General features: G+C 30.9%; 1 protein-coding gene across 1 annotated transcript; it reads left to right on the forward strand.

Annotated features, from left to right (window-relative positions):
- The first annotated feature begins 1,124 nt into the window (after positions 1–1,124).
- Positions 1,125–17,181, forward strand: LOC130900737 (venom carboxylesterase-6-like). The gene is made up of 10 exons (XM_057811548.1): positions 1,125–1,232; positions 4,168–4,310; positions 5,738–5,837; positions 8,376–8,570; positions 9,408–9,593; positions 9,961–10,317; positions 11,953–12,134; positions 13,289–13,430; positions 14,635–14,761; positions 16,901–17,181. Exons 1-10 carry the CDS (start codon positions 1,187–1,189, stop codon positions 17,082–17,084), a joined length of 1,662 nt encoding a protein of 553 aa, XP_057667531.1. The 5' UTR covers positions 1,125–1,186; the 3' UTR covers positions 17,085–17,181.
- Positions 17,182–17,478: the final 297 nt, after the last annotated feature.

Raw genomic sequence — 17,478 nt, forward strand, 5'->3', positions numbered from 1 at the left:
CTTTAAACTTAAGCAGTTCATTGTTGAAAATTTCAACGAGTTCCATACAAAATAATTTAGTACATATAACCCAAAATAAATTTACCCTGATACTAATGTGGCGCCATCTTATTATACGTAGTGTTTGGGAAAACGGGTTCAGCCACAAGCAAACATACGAACTTAACAGAAGAAACGGAAACTATTTAATCCCAACTATTGAAGATTACACAGGTTATTCTCCTTCTCTCTACCCTCAGCAAATTGATAACCAAATACGAATACGATGAAAACACTTCTTTGTAACTACGTTTTTCACTTTGGATTACCTCCTTGCACCTTCTTATAATCTTTATTGAGTAATAATCCATATTTCTGCATCCAATAATGTAGAGAATGTTTTAAGTAGCCTGGTTATGATTATAATTAAATTATAATTCTGAATAAATCGAATTAAATGCCTACATAACCTCAATAGACAACCGTATCGTGACGTCACGGCTTTAAAATTGTTATAGTTAACTTTCCAAACAAGTGTTCCAGAAGAATTTTTTGCTAAATTCGTCAAAGAAAATACAAAAAAAACACAAATTAATAAACATATATACGTTCTTCAAAGTACTTAAAACTTCTTTATCTACTTTTTAAAACTCTTGAAGACCAAACATTTATCTAGTATTTGAGGGGTAATGTGGAAACGCAGCTGTTTTTGACGTATAGATTTCAAAAATGACAATTCGGAACATGCGCCGTTTGCAGCATGCGTACGCACGTTGTTGATTGGGTTGTTAAATCGTGCGATTGGAGAGCAATAATGGACTTCGAAACTTCCGTTTGGAAGCGGTCTAAACGACTGTGAAAATTAATGTTGGTAGTCTGTTTTATGTTTTTGTTTCTTTGTATAGATAACAAGCTTCTGTCTCCGGTATATTTAAAAAAACATTATGTAATATTTGAAAAATTATTTATTACAAGTGTACTGAAACTGAATAACTTAACGATATTTTAATTAAATAATTGATGGGGCATCTGCTGCTTTAAGTAATAATTAGTTTATTGTATTATTATTTGAAAATTAAATCAGATGACATTTCTGTATTCTATTTGGCGTATATATATACAGCTTTAGTATATAGAATGAATTTATATACTTCATAGTGACAAACAACAGATTGCAAAGAATACGATTATTTCTATAAACTTTGAAATGATTTTTCTAGTGATACTTTTTATTTTTTATTGTTTGATAGCAGGTTAGTACAAGTTTACTATCTCTCATTAAAGAGTAATTGATGAATATTGCACCATTATCTATGAAAAGTATATTTATAAAGGTCCAATGAGACAATATGTTTTTTAGTCAATAAAATAAAAAAAATGTATATAAATGGCTTTTTTCTATAATTTCATATTCCTTAGACTTTTTGATATGTTTATGCTTCTAAATATTTTTGATTTTAGGTCATTAGTTTTTTTTTTAATTTTTTTTAAAGACAAATAAAGATTTGACGTTTCGACCTGTTGAGGTTTTGATAAAACAAACTAATTTTGAGTCAGAAGAGACCTAAAATCAAGACGATCTAGAAACATAAGAATGATCTTTTCAAGTTTAATCATTTCAAAGTTAAGTTTGATTTAAAATTAGCTTTTTTAAATAAAATTTGGCCAAAAAATGAATTGTACGAGTTTAAGTTGAAGAAAATAGATTTTTGAAATTGGATTTCTAAAGTTCTCTTTGATCAAAACTGTTTATTTTGTATTTGATTGGGTGAAAAAGTTTCTTCTTTAAGTTGAAATTTGGTGAAAAATTGGCTTTTATAAGTTCAGTTTTTTTTTCAAAATTGGTTCTCTTCTACTCAATTGGGTATGAAATAATGTTTTTACAATTCAATATGATCGAAAATTGATTTGTATAAGTTCAGTCTGATCAAAATTGGTTATTTTGTACTTTATTGGGTCAAAAATATGCTTTTATAAGTTCAATTTAATCGAGAATTGGCTTCTATAAGTTCAGTTTGATCAAAATTGGTCCTTTTGTGTTTAATTGGGTATGAAATAATTGTTTTTTAATTAAACATGAACGAAAATTGTTTTATACAATAAGATTTTCTAAGCTCAATTTGATCAAAACTGGTCTTTTATAAATTTAGTTTGCTAAAAATTTATTCTACTCTCCTCTATTGGGTCTAAAATATCCTTCTATAAGTTCAAATTTAATAAAAAATTGGCTTTTACAGGTTAAGTTTGTTCAAAATTGGCTCTTTTGTGCTTAATTGGGTCTAAAATGAGCTTTCTTAAGCTCAATTTAACTTTTATGAGTTCATTTTGGTCAAAATTCGATCTTTTGCGATTAATTAGGTCTAAAATAATCTTTAATAATTCTGTTTGATTAAAAATTGGTTTTTACAATTTCAGTTTGGTAAAAATTGGTTCTGCTTTGCTCGATTTTGTCAAAAATTTGCTTTTTTAAACACAATTGGATGAAAAATTGGCTCTTATAAGTTCAGTTAGGTTCTAATTGGCTCTTCTGTGCTTAATTGGGTCCAAAATAAACTTTTTCAAGTTTAATTTTATCAAAAATTGGCTTTTACAGGATAAGTATTGTCAAAATTGGTTCTTCTTGTTGTTTGGGTCAAAAATAAGGTTTTATAAATTCAATTTTATCGAAAATTGGCTTCTCTAAGTTCAGTTTTTTTTTCAAAATTGGTCGTTTTGTGCTTAATTGGGTATGAAATATCCTTTTTCCAATTCAATCTGATCGAAAATTGGTTTTTACAGGTTCAGTTTGATTAAAATTGGTAATTTTGTACTTTATTGGGTCAAAAATATGCTTTTACAAGTTTAATTTTTTCGAAAATTGGCTTCTATAAGTTCAGTTTGATCAAAATTGGTCCTTTTGTGTTTAATTGGGTATGAAATAATTGTTTTTTTAATTAAACATGATCGAAAATTGGTTTTTACAGGTTCAGTCTGATCAAAATTGGTTATTTTGTACTTTATTGGGTCAAAAATATGCTTTTATAAGTTTAATTTTTTCGAAAATTGGCTTCTATAAGTTCAGTTTTTTTTCAAAATTGGTCATTTTGTGCTTAATTGGGTCCAAAATAAACTTTTTCAAGTTTAATTTTATCAAAAATGGGCTTTTACAAGATTGATCAAAATTGGTCCTTTTGTGCTTAATTGGGTATGAAATAATTGTTTTTTCAATTAAATATGAACGAAAATTGTTTTTTACAAGTTCAGTCTGATCAAAATTGGTTATTTTACACTTGATTGAGTCAAAAATAAGCTTTTCAAAGTTAAATTTCATCGAAAATTTGCTTCTCTGCCAAAAATAGGATTTTTCCAGTTTAATCTTAACAAAAGTTAACTCTTTTCAGTTCAATTAGGTCAAAAGTAGTAATTTCTAAAATAATTTCGTCGAAAAATAGATTTTTTTATTTCAATTTGGTAAAATATTTTCTTTTTTCAATATTTTTAATGAAACGTCTTTAATAAAAAATTTCAAATAATTTTTTTTAATTAATTCTTGTTCTTTCATAATTTAACTGGTCGCTTTTCTGATTTGAATTCGATCAAAAATTGTCTTTATAACTTTAATCTGTTTTCAAATCTAAATGATCAAAAATTGATTTTCCCAACTTTTAATTCAGTTAAAAAAAAGTAAGAGCTAACACTGGACACGATTTTCAACATACTATTTACATAGTGATAATCCACGTTTACTTTACTTCATCTTCATCTAAATTATGAATGCGAATAATTCAAATTCCTCATTTCCTCTTTAACAAATGTTGTAGATGGCGAAAAAAGAAAAACTTATTTTATCTTAATATGATCAAAGGGCATCGTGTTTTAATAATAACATTATTATATATTAGAAAACGTCAGAATCCTTTGTTATTTTTTAATTTTATTCCTTCAGTTGTTGACCTATTTTCGATTTCGTTAGTAATTTCACCTTCAGCGTTATTTTCCTTTTGTTAATAATAGTTTAAAGCCGAGTAGAAACGGAAATGAGCTGATTTTATTCTATTATACGCCTTATGTCAAGTGTCAAATCTTCTTTCTTGATGTAGATTGCTTAGATTTGGAAAAACGTTATGAATATGAAATTTCCAGCAAAAATTTAAGATGTTGCTGTTGTATTTCGTCACGGTAACATCCTACGTTTCTTTTTAATTTTAGGTTGTAACTCGGAAGACCCATTTGTAACAATTCCTCAAGGTCACGTACAAGGATATTATAAAAAATCTTTCAACGGTCGAACGTATTCCGCTTTTGAAGGCATACCATACGCCAAACCACCAGTTGGACATTTGAGATTTGCTGTGAGTGTAATTATAAAATACATAACTCAATAAGCCCTGTGACTAACTGAAAAACTTCTCGTTTCTCCAATTTATCGATGCCTTGCTTGTAGGATTTGTCTTTTGTCTCAAAATAGCCTCCAATTTCAGTAATTGCTTCTTCATTTCTTACCTGTGAGCATTTTTGAGATTAGCGAATAGGCAGTAGTCACTGGAGGTCAGATCTGGACTGTACGGTGTAATTCTTCCAATTTAACAATCGTTGTCTTGGTGAAACTGACAAATGACAAAAGTTGTAGGTAATGAGAAGATTTACAGCTTTTGTATTTTCACTTTTTTCACATAACCTCAAAATTTATGCGAGAAATTCAAAAAATCAAGATTTTTATCACGAAATTTGAGGAAAATTTATTTTCTGATGTCCCAAATATTCATTTGAATTGAAATATTTATTTTTTTCACGTTATTTTGACATATTACGGTAAAAGTACCCTAATTTTCGAACGAAAGTTCTCAGTCAGTCAAAATAACAGATTTTTTTTTAAATGTTGGTGAGATTTTTATTCGTTAAAATCTCTATTTTTTGATGGTGTAAAAAAATATTACCATCACCATGATAAACTTTCTTAGAAAAGGTAAAAGAAAAACGGAAAAAATTCGGATCCGAAAATTCCTTTATGTATAATTTTTAGATGTTTATTAAAATTTGACACTCCAGTTACTTATGTTAAGCAATTTAACATGGAATCTCACGTTTTTCGTGTAATGAGAGTGAAAAAATACGATGAATAACTAAAAATTGTACATAATGATCAAAAAAAAATTCGGGTGTTTTTTTTTGTCTTATTTTTTGCCTTTTCTGAGAAAATTTACCATGGGGATGGTGATATTTTTCCACACCAACAGGAAGTGTCAAAATAACGTGAAAAAAAAGTTTTTTGTGTAAAATAAAAGTTACAAACGAAAAACTTTTTTGAACTTTTCACATGAATTTTGAGGTTATGTGAAAAAAGTAAGCATACAAAAGTTGTAGATCTTTTTATTACCCACAACTTTGCTGTTTGACTTTTTTTCCTAAGACTTGTAGTTTTACCGGAAATCTGTTTCTTACCCTTAAAAACTCACCACCTTTCCTTTCCTAACATCAGATCGCCCGTAAATTATTTTTCCTTTCATTTTTATCATATTCTCCTCTTTTTCCAATGGATTTCATCGTACTATTATTTTTTTTGGTTTCAAAAATTATCAAATCTTGTTTAAAAATACTGAACTGAACCTTCCCTTGTGCCTTTGGATGCTTCGGACCTGGTTCACCAGCTGTAGTCCACTCAGATAAAGATAGTTTTGATATCGGAGTGAAGTGATGGCTTTATTTGTCGTGTCAGTTTTCGTTTTTCGTTATTTTTACAATTTATAATCCAAGTTACTATCTCTTGAACATTTTTTAGGAACCGGAGGCTGCTGATAATTGGAATGGAGTGTTAATTGCCAATAAAACCTACAGATGTGCATGTTATATTCCTATTGTTGGATTGAGGGGCGTTATGGGTAATGATTGATTTATTATCATTTTACAGACAATAGAATATTATAATATTCCACTAGTTTTGACCGATAAATATCCGGTAATTTAGAGGTACTTGGATCTGAAAATTCTTCGACATCTTTATCTTTGATTTCAGTGACTTTATAGACTTCTTGATCGCACTTATTCTAACTAATGAAAGTTTTCCCGGACTTACGGAGTTTCAATCCTTTATCAAGGCTAAAAATATAAGATACATTAACATAAATTTGAAATTTCTGATTGTGTAAATATCGGGTTTTAATGAATATGAGAAAGTTACGACAGGAAAATTTAGAAAAATATATAAATAGCAGGAAGTTGGAAAGGCAAACTCTCTTTGGTCTATTTTGTCTTTTCTGTCTCTCTTTTTTTTTCGTTCTTGAATGGTGTTATTTGTTGTTGCTTGAATGAGAAACTGAGAATTTACAAATCTTCTTTATGGAATTGAATATAAACTAGAGGTTAGTGAGTTTCATTTATTGGTACCAATAAAATGAACAAACACATCGAAAAAATAAATTTCCACTTACATGAAATTCATCTCAAACGCTATGGAATCCTGGTAATCGTTTTCGCGGTTACCGGACTCATCGCTGGACTGAATCCGGTTACAGTCCCTGTTTTTGGGGACTCTCCATTATATCAAAGATACTTGCTATTCAATTTTTTTACAATCATATCGTATATTGTTTGATAACAAAAACCAAATCAATAATAAATTTGCCGAATCAATTGTTCACAATAGTTTTGACGCGGGCAAGAATTTTAAAGTTGCAGCGCGTTTTATGATTAAGTTACTTTAAAGTATTAGTTTTTTTTTAATTACTCTTTTTATAGTTTAATACAAAACTAGAGAATCCTCTGGGCGTCACTACCTTAAAAAAAAAGCTAATTCATCAGGTCAAATCCTAGAATGATCCTCTGAGTGTTGTTAAAAGTTTCACAGTTGCAGATGATATACGTCGTAGTTTACTCTATCTTGTCGTTGATCAGAATAAGGTTGTTGTCTTTTTCCACAACTTAAGGTGTTTTTCAATATGTGAACAATGGATTCCCATAACATTTCGGTTTTTATCAGCACTTGAGTGTCTTCAAGATCGGCTAGGTCATTGGCAATTTCCAGATCAGCGTTTTTCAACCAAACTTTTCACTGCTAGTATTATTTCATCAATAATTTCTTAAATCCATTAGAATGCGTTAATGGGACTATTTTAGTCAGTTGTAACATTCAAATGTTAAAAATCTTGCGAACGATTTTAGGGATGGTCTGCAAGCATTCAACATTCGTCTAGATCTACTAAAATATGGCAAAGCTGGGAAAGCTTCACTGATTTTACTATAAAAGGGCGTCGTAGTAAAACGTCCATTAGCTAGATCTGAATAACGGCCTAGTCAGACGACATTTCATAGTTTCCTTCTTTGTTCTTCTTGAAAATCCTTTCATATCAGAGATGATCCTTGGATTGGCGTCAGATTGCAGTTTGGCTAAAACGCATTTTATAAGATATTCGTCTTAACCAACAGAAGTAGCAATAGAGTGTGTATAAACTATGAACACAACTTGGAACATAGAAAATAGTCAAACAACCATTTAACAATATTCATTAGATCCTGAAACAACTCTTCATTCAGAGGTCCTTCCTGTGTAGTAGAAAACTGTCAAAAATGTTAGTTAACTATTCGTTTATATTATTTGATTGTGGAAACGTCCTGATCTTTACAGTGGATAAAGCTTGTGACTTCTTGCTTTTCTCCATGCCCATGAACTCTTAGTCTAACGTCAAAAAATAGTCGGATGTAGCCAGATCAGGGCTATATGGTGTTCCTTATCATTGAAAAGCGGAGCAGTGTGTACTGGAGCATTGGCATGAAGCATACTCATACCTCAGATGATTTTGCCGCATCTTTTAACGTTGTATGTGATTCCTTTACGTAGATCGAAAAGATACTCAAAATATTGTAGCCATTACTTTTCGTTTCATAGTGAATGAGCATAGTTCAAATACTAATTACAATTGAATTGATTAAACTTTCTTGGTCCTCGTGGCAAAGTTCTGAAAATCGCTCACAACTATCGATTCGACGCTGATAATTCCAGGCCCCCATTTTGCCATATTTTAATGTTCATTAATACTTGTTTTGGAAATATTAGTCTGGGCTGCAGTTGTTTGTGTCATTTAGAACAATTTCTTCCACCAAATGTAATGTTTCCTGGAGTAATCAGCACGTGGATCATCTTTTAATGATTCTAGTCTCCAGCGAAATAACTGGGACAATTTTTTATACTTCAAAACTCATCCTTAATAGTCTCCATTGATTTGCGTTGATGTTAATCCTTTTTAAGTTAAAATTCCAGCTCTGGATCGAAGCAGCAAGGGTTGTGTAAACTTGTTGAAGCTTGTCATTACCACGTGTAAAAACGGTTTCAATACATTTTTCATACCAGAAGGGAAATTTCCTAATTACGTTATGAACAATAATATAATTTTTTTCTTACCAATTGCTCTAATCAATTCTAGGAGACGAAAACTGCTTGTATGTATATGTATATGTGCCTTTGAGGAGAATTGTGGGAGACGAAAATTTGAATGTAATTATTCATATACATGGTGGAGCGTTCATGGTTGGTTCTCCTGGACTTGTAGCCGGACCTGATTATTTATTAGATGAGGATGTTGTGTATGTTTCATTTAATTACCGTTTGGCTATTTTAGGTAAGTTATAGATTGATTCTTTATTTTAATTACGTCGACTTTCTTAAAGTTTGAGTTTAGAAAATAATCACTGGGGACTAAATCTGATAAATGCGGTGGGTGGTCAATCCATTCGTGAAATTTAGTCATGGCGATCACTGAACTGTGACAAGGTGCGTTGTCCTGATTTTTGTTGTCCCATTTTTTTTTTAATATTTGCAATTTTTCCTTTTACCATATATAGCTACAACTATCTCAAAGAACGGTCGCAATCACTTTTCCAGTCTATGAAACTGTCTTTGCATATTTTAGAGCAGATTAGCTCTTTGGTGCCAGTGGAGAAGTTGTTGTGTACCTTGTTTTGGGACAAGAAAGAAGTAATTGCGGTTGATTTTCTCTTGAAACACCGAACATTAACCGCGTAATATTATGGTGACTTACTTAAAAATACAGTGAAGTCTGTCTACAGATCAAAACGACGCCATGTTTTAATCTGTAGTGCGATATTGCTGCAAAACAACGGCAGACCGCATACAGCTCGGTTTAAGATGAAAACGTTGAACGAAATCGATTGGTAAACGCTGGAGCACTCTCCTCATAATCATGATTTGTCCTTTATTACTCATTTGGTCCTTTAAAAGAGGCACTTGGTGGACTGTGATTCGAAAGAAATGCGGAGGTAGAGTCCTGGTTACGTGGCAAGCGTGTGTAGAGTTTGACGAAGACTTATATTAATGAGTACTGACATCTTTGGTTTGAGGCTGGAAACTCTTCAGGCGAATAATTCTTGTTATAAAAATTCACGTAACAAATTTAATGTTCACGCCTAGTTTAAGAAATGCGATTTAAACTTTATAGGATTTTTAAGTACCGAAGACAACGTTGTATCTGGTAACAATGGTTTGAAAGACCAAGTTATGGCTTTAAAATGGGTTAAGGATAATATAAAATATTTTGGTGGAAATCCCGATTCCATTACTTTAACTGGATTTTCAGCTGGTGGCGCAAGCGTTCACTATCATTACCTTTCACCCTTATCGAAAGGTAAGTAAGATGGCAATCATAATATATGTTTAATTTTATCGAAAACTGTTGGGATTATGGATTAGGTAACGATGTATTTATGAAAAAAAAACTATTTACGTTATAAATTCAAAGATTATTTTATTTATGTTCGAGATTCGGAAGTATGTTTTTATAATGTTAAGGATCGGAGAGAGTTAAACTACCTACTACCTAAACTTAATATATTTTTATATTTCCTCGTAGAAACTAATCAATTTTTCATGATTTAGAAAAGTATTTACTATAAATTAAGATTGTTTCAAAGCCTCAAGTCTCAAGCCAAATAATGATATCGAACGAGTAGTACATGTTTGCAGATACCTATCATTTAACATACACCTTTCAGGTTTATTCCATAGAGGATTATCACAAAGTGGAACTGCGCTCGTTCCTTGGGCAATCATAGAAAAACCTTTAACTAAAGCGAAACAAGTAGCGTCCCATCTCGATTGTCCAACACATTCTACCAAAGAAATGGTTGAATGTCTTCGTAAAACTACCGCTAAGGATCTTTTGACAGCAATGTCAAAGCTATTTCTATACTTTAAAATAGTACCGCTCATTATTTTCGGTCCGGTTATAGAGAAAGGGGATAATCCGTTTTTAAATGAACATCCATATACATTGATCAAGCGGGGTGAATTTCAGAACGTTCCATGGATTACATCTAATGTCAAAGACGAAGGAATTTTCGTAGCACTAGGTAAATATTTCTATTCTATTCTATTTCTGTTTCTGTTTCTATTTCCATTTCTATTTCTGTTTCTATTTCCATTTCTTTTTCTTCTCCTTTTTCTTTTTCGTTCTCTTTTTCTTTTTCTATTTCTAATTTCTACTCTACTTTACTCTACTCTATTTTACTCTAATCTACTCTACTCTATTCTACCCTACTCTAATCAACTCTACTCTATTCTACCCTACTCTAATCTACTCTACTCTACTTTACTCTATTCTATTCTTTTAAATTCAATTGGGTTCTATTCTATTTTACTCTATTTTATTTTTCTCTGCTCTATTCGATTCTTTCTATTTCTATTCTATTCAAGTGATAAAATTTATGTTACATTTGTTACATAAATGTTACATTTAAGTCTTTTTCATAAGAAAATTTCCCAAACCCACAAAAATTCGAAGGAGAGTTGACGTACCATAACCATGATTTTCAAATATTGGAATCGTTGCTCAAATTGTTGTCTCAAGACTGAGAGAAAAAGCTACTCGTAGGAATGTAGGAAGAAAGTTTTTGGAACTTCTGCAAAACTCTGCCTGTGCCAAGCTAAGTATAGATGGCGTGAAAATCATGTCGTGCCAAAAAAAATGTCTCATACGACCTCTCCTTTCTGAATTATAGTTATAGACTAGAGGAGGTTTGTGCTCAATGGTTAACAATCCGTAACTTTCACAAGGACAATCTGTACAATCTAAATATAGCAATAATGAATTTTTCAATTGATTTTCAACAAAAAGATATTCTTTGCTTAACTCGATAAAACTTTTGGTTTAGGAGATATGTAGATTTTTAGATCGTCGTACATACTAAGAAAACCGTTCGCCATAAAGAGACATTCTGAAGAAAATTATCATAAATTGTAATTATTTATTGAAAATACTTATAGGATGTTGAGTTGAAGTTTAATTGGAGTTGTTTAGCCTCAACGATTGTTATAGACTCACGACTTCTACGAAGAAGAATAGTCGTCCATAATCTTCTTCTATTTCCGTATTCACTTGTTGCTCACATCAGTTTGTGTTATACTCAGAAGAGTTGATGTTGTATGATGTTTTTTTCTGGAGGTTTCTGGTGTCTTTGAAATTAATCGTTGGTTTTATGTCATCTTGATACTATCGGATTTTCACTCCAAACTGTTCACTTGTCGTTTAATTTTCCTTATTCTGAACTCTGTACTTTGTATTATTATAGTTTACATCGTAAGCAGCTCCTTTTAATAAAGACTGCAACTCTGTACTTTCAAAAATCAATATCTCGAAAACGAAATAAAAAAGGGAATATTCAATTCAATTTCTTAGACCGTTTATGTTTATAAATATTCTTGATATCAAGTCTCTTCTGTTTCAAAATTAGTTTTTTTTTAAAAGATAGAAATAAATTGACGTTTCGACTTTTCTTTAAGTCTTTATCAAGAATATTTATAAACATAAACATATCAAAAGGACTAAGAAATAAGAAATTTTAATTGACTTTTGAAACGAATTTTGTATAACACATCTGACACTGACTTAAACTTTGAATCAACATTTTTAAACGTCATTTCCAGCATTTCTTTTTCGTTCTCGTCTAAATTTCTTCAAGTTTTTAAGTTGGTTTTTATTTTTACAGGTATGATATTAACTCGTGCTACAAACGAGGTAGATAAAAAGTGGGATGAAATTATACCATATTTGCTCGATTTGTACGATACAGTAGATGAAGCTGATAAGATGGCGGTTACGAAGAGTATTAGAAAGTATTATTACGATCATAAACCACTAGCCGAAGACAATCTTTCTTCTATGGTGGAGGTGAAATATTTTTTGATTTATTTAGTGATATGTATAATCAGTATTATCATGTTTTTTGGAAAGCCACACAATTAACAATATTGAATGTTTTGTAATTAATATTTCGTTCATATTTACTCCAATTTGATAATTTAGCAAAGACGTCCGATATAATTTGTTTATTTAAATTATTGAGACGAATAATCGATGAGGACCAGCTTCATACCATCTTGTAGGTGGTTGGGATGTATTCAGTTTTTCTTCCTTTGCAATCTTCACCAACTGTCGTCTGACATTCTGTCCACGTGGTCTTTCCATTTCCTTCGCCGATTTCTCGTCCATCTCACTACATCCTGGCTGTCACACATCTCCCTTATTTCATCATTTCTCTGTGGTTAAATAATGTGTGTCCCGCCATTGATCTCAGCTTCTTAGTTACGATGCTCTCTGCTCTGATCTCTATCGAGTATGTCATTACTGGTCTCACACAGGTCCTGTATATTTTGACTTTGCTCCTGATAGACATAAATGATATTAATAACGCTCCTCTTTAAATTTCTGTTACTTGTAATGCTCGATTCTAGATATTTGATTGACATCGCTTGTTTTGATCGTTTATTACAAGTTTACATCTTATCGGTTCTCTGGATACTGTAGAATATTCAGGGATATTTGCATGTTAAAAGCTTTCGCTATTTATTCAAACCTATACAGCAACCTTTGAAAGTTTTCTTCGTCTTCTGAAATTATTACTGCGTCCTCAGCAAACATACTATTTTTATTTCTCTGTTTCCGATTCGGTATCATCTTCCAGCTTGCTTTACCTCGTTTATAATCTCATCCATTATGATGGTGAACAAGATCTGTCAGTCGGGCTGAGGCTGTCTACTTGTCTGATATAATGTGTAATTAGAGGTATTCGATTACTTTTATTATGTTGGAGTGAATCTTCCTTCTCTTCACTAGAGTGTTACATCCCTTAATCGTACCTTATCAAGTGCTTTGGTGAGATCAATGAAGCACATCTTATTGAAATCTATAGCCTTTTCAGTATCACAAAATTAGCATCTATAGCACAGTTGTTCTTTCTGAATCCTTCTTTCTTCGAGCTAATAACTCGATAATTTTTAATCAACTATTGTTCTAAATGTATTTTCCGCATAAATATGTTTCAGTTAATCAACGATAGGTTCTTTTTTACCGATACGGAACAAGCAATAAGATTACAATCGGCGGTTAACAAGAGCGAAGTTTATTATTATTTCTTCACTTATATACCAACTAATCCATCAATACCGTACTTTGGAATCAAAAAAGGTAAATCTGATTTGACTGCAGTTGTTTTCAGTGAAACTTTACACTAGCTACTTTTCTCCTAAACAAAACTCCAGTAAATAAATTCTTCAGTTTTACGTCCATTTCGGTAACATACCAATAATATGTTCACGATTTTATTGTTTACTCTCTGGATGCTAAACAATAAATAAAACATCCCTTCATGTTTTTCGCAAAACCAGATCATTTTAATACCAATTTATTGCATTTGGCTAGTGCCGATGTTGAAGCCACTACTGTCTTTAAGAGGACATGTCATATGCTGCTAAATTATCTTCCAATCCTGTCCATTCGCTACCACGTCCTTATATACCAACCTCTCCTTGACCTTTCTTTGCTTCTTCTCCCCTTTGGACCAAAAATATTCCCATAGTAGATACCTCACTTACAATTTACAATAAACGTGAATCCCCAAACGTCCTCTTAGAAATTTTGCATAAAAAATCCTGCGACCCAATTTTCTATACGGATGCTTCCAATCGGTTACGCAGACATTACAAACCACGAACTCATAAGTTCTTTCCAAATTTATCCTCCCCAACCATCCAATTGTCCAGAAAATGTACGACAAACTATCTTGATATAACAGTCTCTTTTATCCGGTTCCATCGTACACTGGATTTGCTGGAAACGAATCTGCAGATCGCCATGCCGAAGAAGCCACGAAGAATCCTCCTGAAGGATTTCAGGAGGTTGAGCTTGCCAATGATCTGAAGACTAACTTCAAAAACCTCTTGGCGTGATATATGGAGCATTACATAACATCTACCCATCTACTTCTCACATTTTCCGAAACTTTTTAAATAGGAGAGAAATTGTGACAATAAGATCGACCACGCAAAACTTCCTGTGTCAGTTAAGCACATCCTCAACGACTGCAGAGAATATTCTACCGCATATCAGCAGTTTGATATGGAAACCAATCTCAAGGAGAGCCACCAGTTGAAAACCCCCAGAACTACCTGTGGAGTATGTCCAGTTTACCTAGTTTTTTTATTTCGATTTCTGTTTTTGAGTTGTGTGAATTAATTAAGTAATCTCCTCATTCGATTCTCTCTCATACCCTTCTATTTCGTGGTAATAATCCTATGTAACCCAACTTGGAAACTTATGCTAACAAAAGAACTGAATCTTTTGAAAAAAAGTCATTTATTTCAATGCAAATTTTTTTCTAATTTCGTTGTAGGCGTTTGTCACGGCGATGACGTTGCATTATTATTTAAAACAAGTTTTATTCCATTGAGAAGAAGCAGTAGGGACGAAAAAATGATTAAAATTTTCACACAATTCATTGCTACTTATGCAAATACCAGGTAATTATTGTATTGTATACAATTTAATTTGCACTAAACTAATAGCAGTGCTGCTACTTTTTCGTTAGCTCCTTCAGCAATTCAAAATAAATTCATAAAATTTTCAAGATGAAGATATCGGTGAAGCTAATTTATATCTTTTTATTCTTATTTTAAGTGCTTCTAGAGATTCAAAATTTTCTGAAGTGAATTTTGAAAATTCGGATGCAGAAAAGGTTAATTTATGTCTTCTTTTTCTTCTTTTGTATGTTTCAATAATTTTGATATGAATTCCTGTCTTTTTATTCTTATTTTAAGTACTTCTAGAGATTTTAACTTTTTCTGTAGTGGATTTTGAAAATTCGGATGCACAAAAGGTTAATTCATGTCTTCTTTTTCTTCTTTTGTATGTTTCAACAATGTTGATATGAATTTCTATATTTTTATTCTTATTTTAAGTGCTTCTAGAGATTTTAACTTTTTCTGTAGTGGATTTTGAAAATTCGGATGCACAAAAGGTTAATTTATGTCTTCTTTTTCTTCTTTTGTATGTTTCAATAATTTTGATATGAATTCCTGTCTTTTTATTCTTATTTTAAGTACTTCTAGAGATTTTAACTTTTTCTGTAGTGGATTTTGAAAATTCGGATGCACAAAAGGTTAATTTATGTCTTCTTTTTCTTCTTTTGTATGTTTCAACAATTATGATATGAATTCCTGTCTTTTTATTCTTATTTTAAGTACTTCTAGAGATTTTAACTTTTTCTGTAGTGGATTTTGAAAATTCGGATGCACAAAGGGTTAATTTATGTCTTCTTTTTCTTCTTTTGTATGTTTCAACAATGTTGATATGAATTTCTATATTTTTATTCTTATTTTAAGTGCTTCTAGAGATTTTAACTTTTTCTGAAGTGAATTTTGAAAATTCGGATGCACAAAAGGTTAATTTATGTCTTCTTTTTCTTCTTTTGTATGTTTCAACAATGTTGATATGAATTTCTATATTTTTATTCTTATTTTAAGTGCTTCTAGAGATTTTAACTTTTTCTGTAGTGGATTTTGAAAATTCGGATGCACAAAAGGTTAATTTATGTCTTCTTTTTCTTCTTTTGTATGTTTCAATAATTTTGATATGAATTCCTGTCTTTTTATTCTTATTTTAAGTACTTCTAGAGATTTTAACTTTTTCTGTAGTGGATTTTGAAAATTCGGATGCACAAAAGGTTAATTTATGTCTTCTTTTTCTTCTTTTGTATGTTTCAACAATTATGATATGAATTCCTGTCTTTTTATTCTTATTTTAAGTACTTCTAGAGATTTTAACTTTTTCTGTAGTGGATTTTGAAAATTCGGATGCACAAAGGGTTAATTTATGTCTTCTTTTTCTTCTTTTGTATGTTTCAACAATGTTGATATGAATTTCTATATTTTTATTCTTATTTTAAGTGCTTCTAGAGATTTTAACTTTTTCTGAAGTGAATTTTGAAAATTCGGATGCACAAAAGGTTAATTTATGTCTTCTTTTTCTTCTTTTGTATGTTTCAACAATTTCGATATGAATTTCTTCGTGAATTTATGTCTTTTTATTCTTATTTTATTCGCTTCTAGAGATTTAAAATTGTTTGAAGTGAATTTTGAAAATTCGGAGGCAGAAAAGGTTAATTTATGTCTTCTTTTTTTTTTCTTTTGCATATTTCAACAACTTCGATATGAATTTATTCATTAATTTTGAAGATTTAAATGTTAATGAAGCTAATCCAAGTCTCAACTTTCTTCCTGTGTTTATTTTAAGTTATTTCCAATAATTTAAGACAGTTATTTTTGAAATGAGACATATATGCAGATGAGGTTAATTTATATCTGTTTCTTCTTTTTTTACGAGGTTTCACTTGTTTTTATATAATTTTGTTCGTATGTGATATTCCTCTTAATATGAACGATATTCTTTAGTATAAACGTTTTACATCGTTTGCTTACAATATTACGAAACTTCTTCTACCTTTTGTATTCGTTCCTATTTTTTCCCTACCTATTCTTCATCTTCATCTTTTTCAAGTTGTTTCTCTATTAGTTGTAGTGCTTATGATTTTATTTTTAGTGTTTATAACCAAATTATATTACACTGTTACTCTTTGATAGAAACAATTAATTTCTCTTCAGTAAACCTTCATTTAACAATATTGAATGGCTACCGGTTACACCTGGAAGCAAATTAATAGATACTATGAAAATAGAATCACCGACTAAAATGGAAATGATAAAGATGGAGGCAATAGGATCTTCAAAGTTTTGGGAAGATTTACCAATCAAAGAAAACCGAAAGTTATTTCCTGTTCTTCGTTAAAAAACTGTTGCTTAGAATAGTATTTCAAAAATTGTGAACTGTTCTGTTTATTTTATTGTTATGTAGCAGATTAAAACTGCATTTTGAAACACGAAAACGTTGTTTTTATATATTCACTGCTTCCTCTATCGAATATGATTATTAAAAGAAACGTTTTAATGTTTGTCATATTTCGATAGTTGATATTTCTCTGAACAAATTCCCTCAATAAAACTATAATCCGTCCACACCTGATTGATCGATACAAGATCCAAAAAAGTCCAAGCAATCTTCTTAATATCCAATTAAATTAATCCTCACCAATATATCTGACTTTGGGAAAAACCAGAAACCTTCTACCTGTTCTACCGGAAGTCAGTAAATTCAATTTCTGGTATGCCAAGTTAGTGAGTTT

This window comes from Diorhabda carinulata, chromosome X (genome assembly GCF_026250575.1).
Source record: "Diorhabda carinulata isolate Delta chromosome X, icDioCari1.1, whole genome shotgun sequence".
NCBI lineage: Eukaryota > Metazoa > Arthropoda > Insecta > Coleoptera > Chrysomelidae > Diorhabda > Diorhabda carinulata.